General features: G+C 35.3%; 1 protein-coding gene across 1 annotated transcript; it reads right to left on the reverse strand.

Moving 5' to 3' along the window:
• Nucleotides 1–739: 739 nt before the first annotated feature.
• Nucleotides 740–20299, reverse strand: WDR12 (WD repeat domain 12). Its single transcript, XM_090282703.1, has 13 exons — nucleotides 20051–20299; nucleotides 17000–17094; nucleotides 13405–13499; nucleotides 11989–12095; nucleotides 10997–11112; nucleotides 10219–10373; nucleotides 9124–9169; nucleotides 7276–7358; nucleotides 3595–3735; nucleotides 3361–3466; nucleotides 3069–3201; nucleotides 1882–1954; nucleotides 740–1097 (listed from the first exon to the last, which is right to left on the reverse strand). Exons 1-13 carry the CDS (start codon nucleotides 20089–20091, stop codon nucleotides 1020–1022), a joined length of 1269 nt encoding a protein of 422 aa, XP_090138829.1. The 5' UTR covers nucleotides 20092–20299; the 3' UTR covers nucleotides 740–1019.
• Between the last annotated feature and the right edge of the window lie 461 nt (nucleotides 20300–20760).

Below are 20760 nucleotides of genomic sequence, written 5' to 3' on the forward strand. Positions count from 1 at the left end.
ACCAAACTGATTTCCCATGTATTACACAGAAGCTGAAGTGCTCTGCTTGAGGAATGCCAATCCATGAAAGATGGAAGTCACATTTTAAGAAGATTTACTTTAAATATTTGGTATATAACATAAGAATTTAGATCAATGCTAATGATATAAAATTTGTAGAATGTTTGTACCTAATACTGACTGAAAGGTTTGGTCTAGAGAATGTACTCTACCCTAGCTGGTGTGCCTCAGTGGATTGAGTGCCAGCCATCGAATCGAAAGGTGCAGGTTCAATTCCCAGTTGGGAAACATGCCTGGGCTGTGGGCCAGATCCCCAAATGGGTGCATGTGAGAGGCAAACAATGTTTCTCTCCCTCTCTCACCCCCTTCCCTTCTCTCTACAAATAAATAAAAATAAAATCTTTAAAAAAATAAAGAATCTATTCTTGTGTACATACACGGTAAGTTTGAGGTATTCCAGATTACCATGATCTATATGCAGTTTCTAAAGGATTCTGACATTCTGTAATATAAAGTATTTCACTTAGAATATTTCAACAAATTCTTAATAAACTGGAACATCTACATGTTCTAATGTTCTGAATACCAACAAAGTCTTATTTACAGTTAAGACACCACTTATTTTAGTAAAAGCAAATTGTATTTCTAATTTTTTCTCCATTAAAATATATTATTTTAGATGCCTTTTTAAAACAGCTAAAAGTTTCGCCATCAGAAATTTAAAAAACTGGACAAGCACTGTATTTTAATAAATGGTTTTATAGCATTTCAAAACCAAATCTTAATTTAGACTAATACCTTTAAAAAGAAATAAACTCAATTTCAAGAGTTTACATAAGGTAGAGAATGTAGGCTATATTTTATATTTTATAAATGCAAACTGTTATATAATAAATACAAAGTAAAGGAAAAGACAGTAATAACTATTATCAAGGATGATCTGCATTGATGTAATCTGAATGTTCTCTATCAATTACATTTACAGAAAGAATCTCTGTAGTTAAATGTATCATTCACTTTCATGCCCCAACATGGGATGTGGTAGGTGAATATCTGTAGGAATACAATTTATTGTCTGCTCCTCCACTCAGAAGTAACTGCATAAAAGGAGAGAAAAAGAAACAAAAACAGTAATAGTTATCTCATATGATGGTAAACCTCATAATGGTGATTTAGATTACAGAGCAATTAAGATGAGCAGTTAACTTGCATTAAGAAATAACACTTAAAAGGACTGATTATACCAATTTTAATACTATATTATAATACAGTATATTAAAACTTTTAAAGTGATCATTTGAATTTGGTTAACGTGTAATATGGTATTGTACTTTTCTATGAAGCATTTGCTAAGAAATGTAATAAAAACTGAAGTTTAAAATAGTTTTACCCATTTAAGAAAATTAAAATTTTAAAGGACAGCACATTAATTGTTTCCAGATAAATGAAAATTACAAATTATTCAAGTAGCCCTAGGGCCTATAAAAGAATTCTTAGGCAATAAGGGCTTATGTATACATAAAAATTCAACTGTAATTCTTTAAACACATGTTAAAACTAGATTTATTATATAAGACTTTTCTAAATGGGAAATACTTTAATCCATTTAGTCTAAAGTAGCAAATTTATGGACTCTTGAAACATTTCATTAAAATACTCATGAGAAAAAAAATGCTACAAAGTTTCAAATTTTACTCTTCCTACTATTAAAGGGCTAATTTGTTTCTCCTTCGAATGAAATGTGAGATTTTACAAATAATGTTAATGGAAACTTAGAATATATAATGATAAATATCAGATATATTGAAACTATTAACTCCGTAAACATGAACACGAGATATATTCTAATACATTTTCTTCTTCGCACAATTAATTTCTTACCCCTGTGTCTGTCCAGTCTACACTCAGAACTTTGTCTTCATGAGCAGCCAAATCATAGAGAGGAGCCTTACAACTAAAAGATGAAAACATTGATGTTATATGTATTTCATGGTATTAAAACAAACATGAATAATCACCTATACTTTCCTTAAAACTTCATAGAATTCACCATCTTTGCCTCTATAACACTTAGTATTACAATTCTGGGTATTTACTTGACCACCTCTACCATTTTTCCTATGATTATACTAATCCTTTTGACCGAGATTTACTACAACAAATATATCAGGGAAAATGCTATTTATTTATAAAGTTTATAATTAGGCCCATTTTCACAGTTCCTTGACTACTTTACTTTTATCCCCCAATCATGGTTTTATATACCCTTTTGGTAAATAATCTATATGCTGAAAACTCCCAAATGTATGGATTAGCCAAACTTCTCCACCGAGTTTGGTATGTATATCCCAACTGGCTGACGACAGACTCTTGTGGGCACTATACATTTAAAACAACCAAAAACTCCTGATTTTCCTTCACAAACTGCTTTTTCTACTCCTTCCCATTATAGCAAATAGCACCAATAATCACCAATTGCTCAGTAGAAAATATGGGCATTATCCTAGATTCCTATCTCTATATTTAATTTATGAGCTAATCCTGCCAAACAGCTATCTTCAAAATATACCTAAAATCCAACCACTTATCTATCCCTAATGCTACCCCCATCGTCCAAATCACCATTCTCTGTCTCTTGAATTATAATATTAGCCTCTATTTTCATTCTTGCTCCCTTGCTTAAAAACCTCTAAAACCTTCCTCACCACACTTTGAATGAAACCCAAATTCCTTACCGTGGCCTACAAGGTCCTGTTCAATAAAACCACTACCTGTCTCATGTACTGCCACTCTCCTTGATTACTCCCATCAACACTGGCTCTCTTGCTATTTTGTCAATATGCACAGGTCCCGTCCCCCACCTCCCCCCAATCTACTTTTTCCTCTGCCATGATCTGTGCATGGCTCATGCCTTCACATTGTTCAATTCACTATCAGAACACCAGAGGCCTTCCCCAAAGAGGTGTCCCTTTTGATATCAATATTTATCACTTCAGTAGTCATTTCATTTTCTCTGTATACAACAGGCAATTGATATATTTCTTTTGTGGATCATAAACAGGATTTACCTTCTTATATCCCACAGCTTGACAATGTTATCTAAAGAACCTGAAATCAGCTGCTGCTCATGGGTAGGAGACCACTTTACTGCTGTGACCCAGCCTGTATGTGAGGTTAGGGACAGTGACACCAAAGAACCATCTGAACAAAATAAGATAACAATTATTGAATTTTACTAGTAGGCAGAACAAATCTTTAAAAAAAAAATGTAGAAAATTATCTTTTTATATACATGTATAGTGAGAAGAGAAAGTGATGGTATTTACACATATTTTTCCTCCAGTGGTTTACATGACTTACCGTTAGTTCTGGGATCCCACAGTCTGATATGCCTATCTGTGCTTCCAGATGCTAAACGTTTACAAAGTGGAGAATAGGAGATACAATTAAATACTTTATTTCCTGTCTGTAAAAAAAAAAAAAAAAAAAGGGAAATGATACTTAACCATGGTGGCCTAAAAGGAATCATCTCTAGAAGCTTATCGCTTAAAAGCTCAAAGTTAAACAGAGAACCACTGAATTTACAAGTCTTACCAAAGTTGACTTAAGACTGCCAGACTCAACATCCCATACTCTAATTGTGTGGTCCCAGGACGCACTGCAGATTTCTCCAGTATCCGACCACAGAACAGAGGAAATTGCTTCCTTGTGGCCAGAGAGGGTCACTATGGGTGTCTAGAAAGGAAAGACACCCAAAAAGGAAAGCATTTTCAGCTGAGAGTAATTGAAACAGTAATAGTAGCAATACTTCTGAAACCCACGACATATTTTATCAAATGCTTTGGCTTTCATATCCTGCCTTATTTCTTCTCTACCACAATTTTCCAAGATAGGTATTTGTTTTAATTTTACAGATGGAGAGACTAAAGCTGAGAAAGGTAACTTGCCCAAGGTCATACATCTTATAAGGGGCAGACTGAAATTTCAACCCAAATATTACTCCAATTTGTCGTCTCATCACTATATTCTGCACTTCCCCATCTATTCTACTTTTCCTTTTGAAGACTATTAATATTTACACTAACTTATTTCAGTTGTCAAATATATGTAGAAGTTAGTAGAAAAAGCTCTGAGGTTAGATCTAGGTTTGAGTCAAGTCTACATGACTCTTCCATGTTAAATGAATCTAAATAGGTTATTCTTACCACCTTTATTTCCTTAGCATCGAACCTTTAAATAATGTGTCCATGGTTCATTAATATTACAAAACCTCTAGTTACTTTCTCAAATTAAAATCCCCAAATCAGGTATAGTGTCTATCTTAAATATAAGAACATGTAAAAGAGGGGGAAAATTCTGAAATGAGAGTTAATCTAAATTAGTAACTTTGTGACATTTAGCCTCCTTCAGTGTCATTTCATCTATAATATGAGAGTTACACTAAATCAGAGATTAGCAAAGGTTTTTGGTTAAGTCCGGAAAATAAAATTTTTAGCTTTTCTAGGCCACATATAGTCTTTGTCTCATTTTCTTGGTTTAAAAACCCCTTTAAAATGTAAAAATCATTCTTAGTACAAAATATAGGCCACAGACAAATTGGTTGCTGGGTTATAGTTTGCTAACTCCTGGACCAAACGATTCCTCAGGTCTCTCTTTCCAGCTCAAAAATTTTCCTGAAAAAAGGGAACCTAATACAAAGACTATCCACAAATTTTTATTGCAGTTTTATAGCTACATGCCAAAGAGAGTAAATTTTCCTATATGTAAATTTTTTTTAAAAGATAGAAAAGTTTCCCTGGCCAGGTGGCTCAGTTAACTGGAGCATTGTCCTGTACACCAAAAGGTTGTAGGTTTGATCCACAGCTGGGTCACGTACAGGAAGCAACTGATAGATATTTCTTTCTCCCCGCCCCCCTTCTCTAAAAACAGTAAACATATCTTGGGTGAGGATTTAAAAAAACTTAATGAGATATTGCTGTAAAAAAAGTCAATTTTGGCACTGTTACTACAAACAAACTCCAGTAAGGTAGTACTGGAGGGAAAAAAAGCAATTTTGAGAGAAAAACAAAAAATCCTTACTGTTATATAAATGAAACAAATTAACTTATTAGCAGCATTACTCATATTAATATGGTACTAGAAAGAAATACAGAGAACGTTTATGATATTTGTCTTATCATTTTAGTCTTAAAAATCCAACTTTTTCCTATCAAACTCTAGCATAATTTTTCACTTCAAATAGCACTTCAAAGGATTCCAACATAACCTACGAGAAAGTGACTATATTATGATTTCTCAAATAAAATGAACAATGGATGCGAGCTTATAAAAGTGCACACCTAAAATAAAAGTTATCAGCAAGGTACTCAGTGGGAGAAAATACTTGTAATACATGTATTTAGCTAAGACTCTGAAACCAGAATACATAAAGAACTTTCAGTTATGGTATTAAAAAATTGACCAGTATTGGTAAGGACATGGAGTAACTTTGACTCGTATACGCTGTCAATGAAAGTACAAACTAAGCCCTGGCTGGTGTGGCTCAAGGGATTGAGTACTTGCCTGCGAACCAAACCTGAGAATCAAACCTGCCAGTCTGATTCTCAGTCAGGGCACATGCCTGGGTTGCCGGGCCAGATTCCCAGTTGGGGGCACGCGAGAGGCCACACACATTGATGTTTCTTTCCCTCTCTTTCTCCCTCCCTTCCCCTCTCTCTAAAAATAAATAAATAAATAAAATTTTAAAAGTATAAACTGATATAACCATTTTGTAAAACTTTCTGGCGGTATCTAACATTCAAAAACTGAACATGTGCATATCCTGTTGCCAGCAATTTCACATATGCAGAAGTGACTGCACATGTACACCAAAAGACAAGTGTTAAGAATCTTCTTAGCAACTTTATTTATGGTGGCTAAAACTGGAAACAACCTAGATGTCTATCAAAAGAAGAATAAATAAATTCTAGTATTGTCATGTTATAGAATACTATACATTATTAAAATTCATTGAGCTGTACATTTAAATATATGTATGCCAAACTTAAATTAAAAGAAAGGTAGCCCTGGCTGCTGTGGCTCAGTGGATTGAATGCCAGCACGCGAACCACAGGGTCGCTGGTTCAGTTCCCAGTCAGGGCACAAGCCTGGGTTGCGGGCCATATCCCCATTTGGGGGCATGCAAGAGGCAAACACATATCGATGCTTCTCTCCCTCTCTTCCCCTCTCTCTAAAAATAAATACATAAAATCTTAAAAAATAAAAGTTTCCTCTCAAAAAAAGCTACCTTCTATGTGAAGAATTTTTATAATGCAAGAAATAAGAGAATATGCTATGCAGATATATTCTTCAGGGGCTGATCAGGAATATGCATCAATAAATTACAACTGGCACAATATCCAAATTGGCAAGGCATTTAAAGTTCTAATTCATCCTACCAGACTAAGTGGTAAGGAAGCTGAGCTGCTGCAGATCATTCCTCTTGCAATTCAGCAGTCCATGTTTAAAATATATTAAATTACAAATCACTACTTTCAGCTGGAACCAGTAAGTACTACTGTTTATTGCATTTTATGAGTTTGATAAATCATTTGTGATCCTACTTTATTCTCATTTTCAATAACTTTTATATCTTATTATTCGTGACTCTAAGAAATAACATGCAAATTTGTGCTTCACTTACTGCACATTCATTACAGGTGTGAGAAAAATTAATAAAAATTTTCTATATCTGACTCATTAAGTATATTAGTACAGGTCAGATCATATTATGGCAAATACCTCCCTAACCTAACAGAACAAGAATATGGATGAAATCTGAGTTTGATTTAATTGGATCTAGTAACTAAATGAATCAAAACCCCAATGAAACTCTTGGTTTCTAATGATTTAGGAGATACAACGAGCATTTCTAGTGAGAATTACATCCTCAGTGTATGAAACAATCATTATTAAATAGGTAATGAGATGCTTCACTTTAGTGCAAGCTTTAACAACTGAAAGATCCTACTTCAAAACGCACCATGAAGTCAAATATAATAGCTAAATAATCAATCTACCAATTGGTAAACATGACTCAATGCTACTAGTCAATGGCTCAGATTAATGCAGCAGGAGTTATTTTTAATAAATATTTACAAATCTACCGAAAGAAAGCTTAATTATGGTTGAAGCAGCAAGGGGAAACAAAGGGAAATTTAAATAGGAAAAATTATATTACCTTGTATCTGGCGATACAGACTTAAGCCAGGTATAGCAGTTCTCACAAATACTTACCCTTGTTAGTCCCAATTGCTCTGTTTTCTGTTTCTTTCTTGGTCGATTTGTGGGTTCCTCCATTTCTTCTTCATCTGTAGGGACTGTATCATAGAGAATCAGAGTTAATATTTTTAAAATTTATGGTAAACATTAATTGCAAACAGTCTCAAAAAAATCTTACATTTCTGGGTATATACTTTCTCCACATTATCTTAATTGGCTAGGGAACAGAGAACTATTCCTACTTATTTGGGTTAAAGAAAATTATTCTTAAAAACAATACCTGAGTTACCAATTTTCCAAAAGGATAAAGTAAAAAGTGAAGTACGTTAAAATCCTAGAACCTAACCAGTTTGGTATCTTGCTGTCTTTAAGATTATAAATATAATATTACTTTACCATATGTATGAAAAATTGCTTACTGTTAGTTGCAGGAGAGTTCTAACTGGATTGCATTTATATTATGAAGATAATGCCACAAGATAAACACATTAAAAGGACATATATTCCAACCATATTTATTCTTATTTTATTTTTTTAACAATGAATTTGAGTGTTTCTTAGATACATATATTTTTTAAATCTTTGTTAGACATCATTTGGCCAGGTAGCAATCCCCCAGATGGAAAACCACATATTTTATATTTTGTAACTATTTTATGAATATTAAAAGTTTTTTCCAAACTAGACTGTAAGTGCCTTAAAGGGAAACAACTAATGTACATACATATCTCATTTACCCAGAGTTAGCGAAAAATAAAATATTTGATAATGGGGAAAACTTCTAAACAAACCACTTTCTGCTTCAAAAATGAGATTATTTGAAGCATTTTTGGAATATCTACTAAAATACATTACATACTTCCTGCCATCTTATACATTAATTACTTAAAACTATTTAAGCTTTTCCTGGTCCTCTGGACTCTACTTTGTAAACTATATTTAGGGTATTATGCCATAATGCAGCAATTACCTGGGAAGTGTCAGAGGTATTCTGATCTGTTTACCTGTGCAATACATAGTCCTAGACTCACGACTGTTAAAATTTAAATATCTGTGAGTTTCCCCAATCTTTTTTTCTTTCAGTGTCTTCTTCCTACTGTCAAGGCACCTTCCTCCCAACAGTCCTCCCTTCTCCTCCTCCTGTAATTGTTCTTTCTAATCTATTGTTTTCAAAGTAAGAAGCTGGGTAAAACTGTATTTAAAGTTTCTTTGGTTTTATTTTCTTAAAAAAGTAAACCAGCTTAACTAAGAAAAGCCTCTAACAGTGAAGCGTTATCAAAATTACTTAAGGTATTTGTGCTTATTTCCAGGTTCCTAAATAGGAGAACTCAGGCAGTCATGTCCCAGTGCACCAAACATGTTGGCACTTGCAGCAACTCAGTGACATTGTGCAATAAATAAGGGGATGGTGGGGCAGCAAAACATTTTGAAACACAAAGAAATATACTAATTTTTCTCTATACTATGCTCCTTTGTATCCTACAAAGCCCTGGTCCATTTTTATGGTAAAACATGGGTTAAAAAGAACTCTTTCACCTGATATAGGAGACTAATGAATACCACAAATAAATGAACAAAATTGAACAAAGAACAGAATAACAGTTTTCAGGGGGGAGGGAGAAAAGGGGGATAAGTAGGGGAAGGGTCTAGTCAAAGAACATGTATAAACGACCCATGGACATGGACAACGGAGTGCGGAATGACTGTGGGAGAAGGGGTAGGCTGGGTAGCGGGGAGCAATGGGGGGAGAAATGGGACACCTGTAATTTAAAAACAATTAAAAAAAATAAAAAGAAAAGAACTCTTTCACTGAAATTTTTAAAATACCATTAGTCAAAGTTAAAGAAAAAAGATTTGATTTACCTGTAGACCAGATCTTTAACATCTTATCCCAGGAACCACTGCAAAACTGAACAGATATATATCAAGGGAAGAAGGGTTTATAATGATAATCCATCAAATTATGTGGCTTGTTTTTTTCCTGCTTTTTAATTTAGTCTTTTTCCAGGGACAGATGGTACAAGATGTAAAACCTGAGAATACTGAAGGCCAGGTTTAACTGCCATGTGGAAAAAGCCAGTTTTGAGGTAAGAGAAAATAAAGTCAGCTTGGGGAGATAAAAAAGAGGGGATGTGCTGGCCACAGTCAAGCCTCTGCTCCCTGGTTACAGAGACCTAAATGCATCATCCCCCTGCTTGTAATGTGGGTGTTTCCTCTTTCCTTGGATCTCACAATCTTTAAGCTGAAAAAAATTCAAGATGAGTTCCTGTCTCTTGTAGCCTCAAGACAAAGTACTATTAATTCACTTAAGTTTGAACTTGACAACATGTAAACCTTCTTGATGGCTCAAGTATGAATAGTCATAAGTTAACTGTTACATTAACTGGCACAGAAATGCTGAAGAAACACTCATAAATTCAGAATACTTGAAAGTGGCGTAGGGAACTTTCAAATGGTAAGAGTTTATAATCCCACATAAGTCAGTACAGTGTGCCTTCAGGTTTATTTACTTTTAATGAACTTTTATCATCTTGTCACAATAGAGATCAGCAATAATAGTAAACAACCTCTAGTAACACAAACCTTAGTGTATGCTAAGGCTTATCAGATGATCAACTAGACATTTTCAACTAGTAACAGCACTGTGAGTAGCTGAAAGATTGAAAATGTCAGTCACTGTGATTTTAAGGTTACATAAATATATGGCTTGTTGACCTGCTTTCTTAAAATTTCTGCAGTTTACTTAAAGTTCTAAACTATAGATACCCAGACTAAGGAAGTCAATCTCTGCATCTCTTATTGTATGAGAATTTATTTTTTTGTTTGAAATCATATTCTTTAGTCACCAATTGTTATGAAAGAAGGCCAATCACAATGAATATACATAGGAAACAAATTCTGTATAAGAAGTTCAAAGTCTAACTCAACTCAGTCACTGCTAACACAACAGGTACTTACTTTAGTTCCTATGCTATCAACAGCTATTGAGTCCACACTCCCAGCATGACCTCTGCAGCAGTGTAGGACTTTCACTTTGTTCCTCTCTACATTCCACTCCCATAGGAGAATAGTCTGATCCATAGAGGCACTCAGTAGTAGGTAAGGCGAGTTGTCTGAAGAAAGGAGGGTACAATAAGAAACAAGTTAGTACAAAAATGTAAAACACACTGTTCTGAAACCAAAGAATTCAATCTGTTGTTGAGAAAAACATTAAAAAGATAAAAAAGCTCATTATGCCCAGCTTTGAAAAAGCAGCTAACTTATGGTATAAAGGGAAGATTCTTTAAAAATACTATAGAAGAAATGTGTTTATGCCCTGGCTGGGTTGCTCTGTTAGTTAGAGCACTGTCCTGATATGTCAAGATTGTGGGTTCGAGCTCTGGTCAGGGCACATAGAAGCAGAAACCAATGAATGCATAAATAAGTGGAACAACAAATCAATATTTCTTTCTCTCTCTCTAAAATCAATAAATAGAATTTTAAAAAGTAAAATGTTTAACACAATCTTAACTTGAAAATATATATTATCTGATTTTTTTTCTTTTAAGGATTCACTTCTGTTGACTTGAGTTTTTTTATATAATCCTTTTCTTCTTAAACACTATATTTTTCAAAGACCTCACAATAACTGAGACAGAAGACACTTCCTACCCTGTCCATATTCTGCCCCAGCACTGAAAAGGGCTTATTTCCAATCCCTAGCCAGGATTCCTCTCAGTTTAGGCAGAGTCCTTACCTTTTTTCACCCAGGCCACATCTTTTACAACATCTGTATGTCCCGCAATTGTCATTATTGACTTTCCTTCCAAGGACCAAATCCGAGAAGTCTTATCATAAGAACCAGTCAAGATCCTGCAAGGAGAAAAAAAATCCTATGTAATACAAAAAGCAGTTTTTTCAAACCCTGAAATCAATGATATTTCTAACGTAATGACAAAGTCAATCTTGAGGATTATACTTTTAAACTCTCCTTTAATATGAAGATTAAGATTTTAAAACATACTGGAGTAGACCCGAAGATGTTACATTTGGCCCTCCTTGACATGCTAAAAATAAAAACATAACCAACAATTCCTAGACTTTATTTTTATTGTTGTTGTAAACACAACCTCAGGAAAACTAAGCAAGTTGGTTGTACTCTGTATTTAACCACTGAAAACCATTAAATAGAAAAACAGTAAAACCACTAAAAACATTAACTTTGTATAGTAACTCCAGGGAGACATTCTGTGAATGTAAGCTACCACTATGAACCACTGGAGGTGTATTTTTACAAGTAAGGCAAATAAGGTGAGTGGGGGGTTTGCACTGAGCCATCCATGACTTCTTGATTCCAGTTTGCCCATTTCAGTCCTAAAACGGCATGATCTGCATTTGCATGGTAGCAGGCTGGAAGATAGGTGACTATAAAAAGATATTTTCCCTGTCTATAAGACAAATTAATCCTTGGTCTTAAAAGCAACGTACTCAAATCAAATAAATGTCCTTATCTAACCTATCCAGAATATAAATGTTACTACCTCTTCACAAAGAAAAGAAAACTTACTAATACATGTTTCTGCTTGACCTTCAGTGAACGTAAAGATCTTTGGTATGGTCACTGATACATATATCATACATTATATTTACAGAGAACAGAAAAATCAGAGAATATTCCCATCATGCACTTAAAAGCATTGATAGGTGTGGCATGAGAAAAAGGATACAAGAACATTCATCTGGTAATACCATTGCTCTTCCCCTTTGATTGAACTGATCCAGTCATCATGGAATAAGCATTGCTCTGGCTGAGGTGCAGTATACTTCTCCACATATTCTAGTTCCACAACCTCTTCCTAGTCACAGAGAAACCAGAAATCAATCAGGTGGTACAGTCTTTTAAAATGGTACATTATGAAGATACAGGACCCCCAGTTTAATAATCTCCTGTATGTCTGTCCCCTTCATAAGCCAGAAAATTTGGACCCATAGAAAAGGTAAAGAACTTTATTTGATCTAACAGTATGCTATGAGTAACATTAAGAAATAGTAATGACCTTGGAAGACTTATGCTGAAAGTGGGGGGCGGGGGGGAGTATAAGAAAATCTAAACTATAAAATCACAAAAGCATATTGTTAAATGAGTACAGAGCTTCTGTTTAAGATGATGAAAAAGTTATGAAAATGGATAGTGATGGCTGTATAACATTGTGAACATAGTTCATGCCAGTGAACTGTATGCTTAAAAATGGTTAAAATGAGAAATTTTATGTATTAGGCTGGCCAAAAAGTTCACTTGTATTTTTCTAAAAGATGGCTGTAGTAGCGTTTAGTTGTCTTTAACTTCATTCGAAACAATTTTGTTACTGTATTGTGACAGCTGTCATATCATCATGCGGTTAAAAAAAAAATCAAAATTGGTGAACTTCTGTGTAGCCATTTTAATACTGAAGATGGGAAAATATGCAACTTTATTATTTCAAGAAAGGTAAAAAGGCAACTGAAACACAAAAAAGAGATTTGTGCAGTTTATGGAAAAGGTACTGAGATTGATCAAATGTGTTAAAAGTGGCTTGTGAAGTTTCATGCTAGACGTTTCTCGCTGCACAATGCTTGCTCCACAATCAGAGCTGATAGCAATCCAGACATTAATTGAGAACAATAAACGTTATACCACGTGGGAGACAGCCAATATACTAAAAATATCCAAATCAATAAAGTTATTGGTGAAAATGAAAAATCTGTTTATTTTATGGAAAAAACCATACGGACTTTTTGGCCAACTCAATATAAACGCTATATTAAGAAAAGTTTGAAAATCAGAGGAAAAGGAGAAAAATCATTTTGAATCACAATAACCTAACCTATAACTTGTTATATGTGCACACTTTGTACATCTTTATGAGTAATAAACATATATTTACTATACCCTTCTTGACAATTCTTTCACAAGTATGAAGGTTATCTTTCCATATTCATTCACCTGTATGTCTTAAATAATATAGTCTCAGAAGAGAGGATTTCAAATTGGAATATCAAATTTTAAGGAAAAAAAAATTAAATGAAAAGGATACTGGTTACTGAAGGTTCAGGCTGATTCTAAATGGAGTTTACCTACATTACCTGATAGTAAGTAAAATAGAGCAGGTAAACAATTGGACTTACAGATGAGATGTTTTCCAGTTCCATGTGTTTGACCAAGGGCATTCGCAGAAACTGGCCTTTGATAAGGAAATCAAACTCCACATGTTTGTGGACCTCTAAAGAAAATACATAATAAAATCATCACTCTTAGGACCTGAAGTGGTATTGGCAGATGTATGTAAGAGACCACAAAACAAACAGGTTCCTATTATTCCAATGTGGCCTCTGAATTTCTCCAGAATTTTTCCATGGCATAATCAGGCCACATGTCCCAGTATAATAGGTTATTTTTAAGAACAGAAACACTTTGTTCTGTTGGTAAAATTGTTTTGCTTTTCTTGGTGGTATAATTATTTAATTTTTTAAAAACATTTTAGTCTATGAGAAATTTCATATACAGAAGTAGAAATAACATGAATCTCCACCCACATCACATGCCTTAGCAATTACCAACTCATGGACAATCGCCTATACTTCTCCCTCCACACACCCACTGCTTTATTATAAAGCAAACTTCAGCTATGGTATCACTTCATCTGTAAATCTTTAGTATGTACCTCTACAATATAAAGACTTTAAAAAGTCATATTAAAATACTGAACAATAAAAGGAAAAAATGTGCATTTAAAAGAACATTCAATAATTATTGCTTTGAGTATCAATGTTCATGTTTCCTTATTTCATAAATATTTTTACAGTAAGCTTTTTAGAATCAGCATCCAAAGTCCAAAAATTATATTTGATTGATATATTTTACAATAATAATCTTTAATAGTTTCCTTATTTCTCTTGCCATTCATTTACTTGTTGAAAAAACTGGGTCATTTGTCTTTCAATATTTCTAACATCTGGTTTGGGCTGATTACATTTCCAAGGTGTCATTTTTTTAAAATTTACTTTTAGAGAGGGCGGGAGGGAGGGAGAAAGAGAGAGAAACATTGGTCAGTTGCCTCTTGCACGCTCTCAACTGGGGACCTGGCCCACGACCCAGGCATGTGCCCTGACTGGGAATCTAATAGGCGACCTTTTTGTTCACAAGCCAGTGCTCAATCCACTGAGCCACACCAGCCAGGGCTCCAAGGTGTCACTTAACATGTTCCTTTACCCATTATATATCCTGTACATGAGGCAGACCTAAACAATTATTAGACTTCAGGTTTGCCCTTTTTGGGGGATTAGGGGCAAAAATACAGTATTATGTATTTCCTTTTACATGACATCAGGAAGCACGTTATCTCACTGAATCTCTTTTTATGAATATTATGATCACCTCTGGGCTCAGGTGTCAATATGATCCCACCCATCATGTTCTCTATCAACCTTTTACCTAATTAATGATTTTAGCAGCTACTGAAAATCACTACTTAAATCCATTATTTCATTTGAAGTTATAACATGCTAAAGAATCTTTATTCTTTCTGCATTTATTACAGATAATCCTTCTGAAAGAATTCCCTCATTTACTATTTGGATAGTTACTTTTCAAAAATCTGAAATCTGGTCCCAGCCCATATGGCTTGGTTGGTTGAGGCATCATCCCATGGGTTCCATTCTTGGTGAGGGCATATGCCTAGGTCCCTGGTCTGGGTGCCTATGGGAGGCAACCAATCAATATTTCTCACATCAATGTTTCTCTCCATTCCCGGCCCCCTAACCCCTTCTCCTCTAAGCATAGTCCGCAGGTGAGGATAAAAAGTAAATAGCCCTGGCCAGATGGCTCAGTTGGTTGAAGCATCTTCCCTTCACCAAAATGTTCCAGGTTGGATTCCTGGTCAGGGCACATACCTCGGTTTTGGCTCTGTCCCCAGCTGGGGCATGTAAGGGAGGCAACTGATCGATATTTCTCTCATGTTGATACTTCTCTCTTTCTCTCAAATCAATAAACATATTCTTGGGTAGGGATTTGAAAAAAACTTAAAAAATGAAAAGTAAAGTCATACATGAAATAGAAGATTTAAACATAAATAATTGAAAATAACATAAAGTGTGATCTTTAAAAATGAAATTCGTCAACAGAGAACCATTTAGATGCAAGCATATTTTTTAGCAGATGTTGATGCTTCAAAGCTCTTAGATTCTACCTTAGTTGAAGGAACGAGGTGAAAATTATAAACTAATGCCTAATATATTCCTTCATTTTCAAATAATTTCCTAACTTTTCTGTTAAGTTTGAGATAGTGCTTCTGAACAGCTTTTCACGGGTACAGTCTACAATCTCTTCATTGCTAGCAAGTTTGATTCAGACATTCACACAGCATTTCCTATCAGACCTGTCTTTATTTTCATTGCGGACATATAGATTCTGATGCATACTTTTTTATATTAAAAAAAATGTCATATGTTTTACCTAGTAAAAAGTCTTTGAACTGGAAAAAGAATAATCTTGCAATAGAAGCTTTGTAATACCAATACATGGTTGTTTGTTGTTATCCAAATATTTGCATATTTTCTAAACTTCTCAGTGACACTGGTTTGTCTTTTTGTATAAACTGGATAAGTGAGTCATTGCTCGAGTTAAAGATGTAAATTATTCAGATTTCAGATTTTTATTTCTAATTTTATTTTTTAAACTGAGGAAGCTGTTTTTCTAAAATCCTCACCCAAAGACATGCTTATTGATTTTTAAAGAAGGGGAAAGGAGGGCAAGAGAGAGGGAGAAAAACATCAATTGGCTGTTTTTGGCACATGACCCTCTACCAGGACCAAACCACAACCCAGGCATGTACTCTGACCAGAAATTGAACCAGTGACCCTTTGCTTTCCAGAAAGACACCTTGACCTAGGTACGTGCCCTGACTAGGAATCAAACCCACAACCTTTTGGTGTGTGGGACAATGCTCCAACCAACTGAGCCACCCAGGAAGGGCATGAATTTACTTTTTGAAAACCATCTTGTTATAAAAAATTTCAAACATATGCAAAAATGGAGAATAAAATTTATAATAAACCTATCATGCAACTCAAATTATTAAATTATGGCCAATCTTGTTTAATCAATATTTTTGCATACATTGTTTATATTAATTTTATGGGCTAATAACATATTCACATCTAGCATATATTTACTATTTGTATCTTGATAAATGTTTTACTTGATACTCTTACATGTTTACTTTTAACCATTCATTTTATGAATCCCAAATACTTAAAAAGATCAGTATTAATACTGGCATTTGTTATTATACAAAATAAATACTCAAATACTGACACTGCCATTTGTTTTGCAGAAGCATAGCAACTGGGTCCCAAGCACCTAGATCTTTGTTCTCTGCCTCCCAACTAAGCCCTCTTTAGCACAATCACAATGTCTTAAGTTCCTCAGCATCACAGATGTTATACTAAAACCTGTATTCCTAAAGCTCAACTACCTTATCTCCACAATCTTACAACAGATTAAAATGAAATACTGTTTCCTGAAAACTTTTATTTCAAAGCATTTTTCAAAGTATCATGTAGCAGGGAAACCCATATTATGATTTGTACATTTTACCATTATAAAATGCATTTGGTATTATAAAATAAGGCCAAAAAAGGAAATAACATTAAAATGTGATGGAATTTATTGTACCTACTAGTAGTATGCCCTGTCCTAACTTTTCAGAACATATATACCCACCATTTTTTGCCTCCAGCAATTTATTAATAATGTTACTGAGGTCAGCAATTTCAGAAGCTGCAGGGATTGAGAAGGGAACATCATCTACTGCATATCTATAAAAAAGAAATAACACATCAAGATTAAGTCCACAGGTTTATTTTAACTAATGTGCATTTATTCATTCAACAAACATTCTGCTACATGTGGTAAACAAAATGAATTAAGACCATGGTCTCTGTTTTCAGAAAGGGTTCAAGTCTGGTAGCCAAATACAATGAAACTACGTAAGAATGATGTCATGAATAACATATAAAATGGGAGAACAAAGAAACCATAGGTCATTTCAACTACAGAAAAGGAGGATGGGAGGGCAGAGTCTGAAAGGATGCAGAGTGAAAGAGGGATAGAAAGAGAGCAAAAGCACAGGAATGCAGGGAGAGCAGCAAAACAGCAGCTAAGAGTTATTAAATTGCCCACCTATCCTATTTCACTAAGTGTGATATACAGCAACCAAAGAAAAGACAGACAAGTGTTGGTGGGAATGTGGAGAAATTAAACCCTTATCCACTGCTGGTGGAACATGTAAAATAGTGCAGCTACTTTGGAAACATCTGGCAGTTCCTCAAAAAGTTAACTATGTACTTACCATTTGATCCAGCAACTCCACTCCTAAATATATACCCAAGAGAAATGAAAATATACGTACACACTAAAACTTGTACACAAATGTTCACATCATCACTATTCATAATAGCCAAAAGGTAGAAACAACCCAAATGTCCATCAACTGAACAATGGAAACAAAATGTGGTATTATCCATATAATGGAATATTATTTGGCCATAAAAAAGAACGAAGTACTGATACATATGACAACGCGAGTGGCTCATCAAGCCAATCACTAAAGCCCATATAGAGTTCCACTTATATGAGATGTCCAGAACACACAAATCTATGGAGACAGAACGTGGATTAATGATTGACTAGGTCCGGGGGATTGGAAGGACTGGGGGTAACAGCTAAAGGGTAATGAAAAATTTTCTAAAATTTCTGTAGCAATGGTTGTATAATTCTGCAAAACCAGTGAACCGGAAACTTTAAATGTGTGAATTATGTTGTATGTGAATTACATCTCAAAGTTTTTATAAAAAAAAAATAAAAGGAAAATTAAAGAAAAAAGGAATCTCCATAAAGCCAAAATTAAGGCTGTATTTGAGGGGAATGGAAAACTTTCAAAACATGGTAAGGTAGAATTTACAGGGCTCTTCAAGAAATGCTGTGGTAATCCTCTTTTTTGCCACAATGTGTGGGGGAAGAGGAGCTTCATAGCTTGCCAAAATGTAGATTCTAAACAGGGAGGTCTGGGGTGGAGGCTGAGATTCTGCTTTTTCTAACAAGCTCCCAAGTTATGCTGATGATGATGGTCCTCAAACTACACTTGAGTAGTAAGGCTATAGTTATATATCTATCATGCCAAAAATAATAAGCAGTTACTTAGGTGCTCCAATAGGTAACAAAACATAGAAATTAAAAATTTTCATCCTTCCTTTCACTTACCATTTTGGTCAGTAAAATGGGGGTAGGGTGGAAGGAGTAGCATAATTCATATGCACATATCTGAATATACATATATGTAACTTTATACATATAGGTGTATAGGAAAACTATACATATAGGAGAAGGAAAACTCTGACTCCAAAAAACCTCCGCTGCCTTGCGGCATACCTCTTCAGGGGAAAGGCTAAGGGAGTAAACCCCGACAGAAAATCCGGAGCCGGAGTCCCTAAGGCGGTTTGATGTTGTGGTCAACACCGGCAACTCCTGCGGCGCACCTGAACCCAAGCTGTATTGACTCCATCTTTCCCTTGGACCCTTCAGCTGCGAAGAGAGGGGGGGTCTGCTGCATGGGCAACAGCAGACCCTCCATATTACCCTGCCCAGGCTCTGTAGCTTCAGCGTCATCGCACGGGAGGAGACAGATACCATGTCACTCCCGAGTCGGACTGCACAGCCATTCTCGGCGGTGCAGATGGACTCTTAAGAAGCTACACCATCGTCTCTCGAGACGGACGGCTGCCGACGACGACATATAGGTGAATAAAAAATAATTTTACCCCTTCATTTTATTGCCCAGAACAATTATATATTTTTGAAGATTTAAATATACACACAAACATATATATATATATATGACACTAGTTTATCGCATGGGTTAAAAATACAGTGGCCTATTTATTTCTTAAGACTTCATGTGACTCAACAATAATAAAAATTTCAACTAGAAAAAGTATGTGGCCATGTTATTGCATCATTACATTACTTGAGAAGTACTGAGACTTAAGTATATATATATTGATGTACATTGATAATACAATTTATGTATACTGTTAGCAATGATATAAGGAGTGACTATGATTTACCAGGTCAACTCATAAAACTACAAACACTCCATGAGGCAGAATGTAAGCAGGTTTCAACTGAATGCTACAGACCTGGGGACTATAGTTGAAAATGTTTTTATATACATTATGCACACACACAAAGCTATATACCTCGTATATACAAATACGTATACCTGTATATGTATGTATATAATTACACAAATCAGTAACTGTTTTGACTTCACACTCATCAAAAAAGTTTTCCCAAACCCCTCTTCAGAGTTCCACTTTCTAGCCTGGTTTGGGAAAGCATCGTCTATCATCTACTTAAAAAGAAAATGAAAAAATGAAGTTGTTGTTTTCAGAAACTGAAATACCACTGCCTGCAACGCCTTGGTCCATTGTTCAATTACATAATCTCTTTCATTAGGGAAGCATGCCTGAAGCCCTGCGGCCCCGCCACATTCACAATTTAAATTGTATAGTCTGAGAAGCTCGGCATTAAAGAGGTGATACCAGAGGTTGGATCCTGAGAAATCCTCTAGAGGTACCAATTCTGCCTGAGTGGAAAAATACACCAAAAAATTAAAAGAAGGGTGTGTGTGTTTAAAAGTGAATAGGACTAAGACAGGGACCAACAAGGTAATACCGAAGGGATCCCTGGCAGGAGAAAGAGGAGCTTACTTACTTCTTGTTGTCAGTGAAGAAGCGTGTCTGGAGCTGAGCCATCGCGGGAAGTATGCACAAAATTTGTCCACAGAAATGTATGGGGTAACAGGCGACGCACGCTGTTGTCCCTCAGGGCTACGAAGAGAGGCAGCTATAAATTAGACTCCACGGGGAAGTGGAAACTGCAGCCCAGGACTGGGATTTCGCGTTCTCCCCTCCGGCCTCCTCAGCTAGAAGAGACCACGAGGCGGACTTTTCACAGAAGCCCAGCCCACAAATATCAACTACCTATTCCTAGATTTAGGAATCATCGATTTCAAGATGGCGTGTCCCTTTTTTATATTTCTTTTTATATATTTAGGCCTCTGGTCGAGTATGAAGATACAGAAAAACCCAATTCAAATCTGATTCTCTCGCATTAAAAAAAAATATATGAGTCTGTCTTTAGACCCGATACTTCAAGCTCAGCTCCTAGAAAATACAAGCCCCAGAATGCAGCGCTTCTCACACGCTGTAAGCACTGGGAACTGTAGTCCTTTTGCCATACTGTCTTCAGGATAGCTTATTTGCATTAAACCATCCCGACTCCAGCCAGATATTCTATTTCCTGTCCTCAGCTTTAATTTACTAAGGCCGTTCCGGGCTTATTTTATCACGCATACTCACAAGCAGAACCTCACCGTACCGAGATTCTTCGTGGGCTCTCCCTCTAGCTTCACGCTCTAAGTG

This window comes from Furipterus horrens, unplaced genomic scaffold, assembly GCF_987537825.1.
Source record: "Furipterus horrens unplaced genomic scaffold, mFurHor1.1.pri manual_scaffold_1, whole genome shotgun sequence".
In the NCBI taxonomy this organism is placed as follows: domain Eukaryota; kingdom Metazoa; phylum Chordata; class Mammalia; order Chiroptera; family Furipteridae; genus Furipterus; species Furipterus horrens.

Excerpts from the sequence above, each read along its gene's own strand:
- WDR12 (XM_090282703.1), bottom strand. The coding sequence starts at position 20,091 with ATGGCTCAGCTCCAGACACGCTTCTTCACTGACAACAAGAA. Across the intron at positions 13,500-16,999 it reads ATTGCTGGAGGCAAAAAATG|AGGTCCACAAACATGTGGAG; the intron begins GTGGGTATATAT and ends TATTTTCTTTAG. Across the intron at positions 10,374-10,996 it reads TGTGGCCTGGGTGAAAAAAG|ACAACTCGCCTTACCTACTA; the intron begins GTAAGGACTCTG and ends TCCTTTCTTCAG.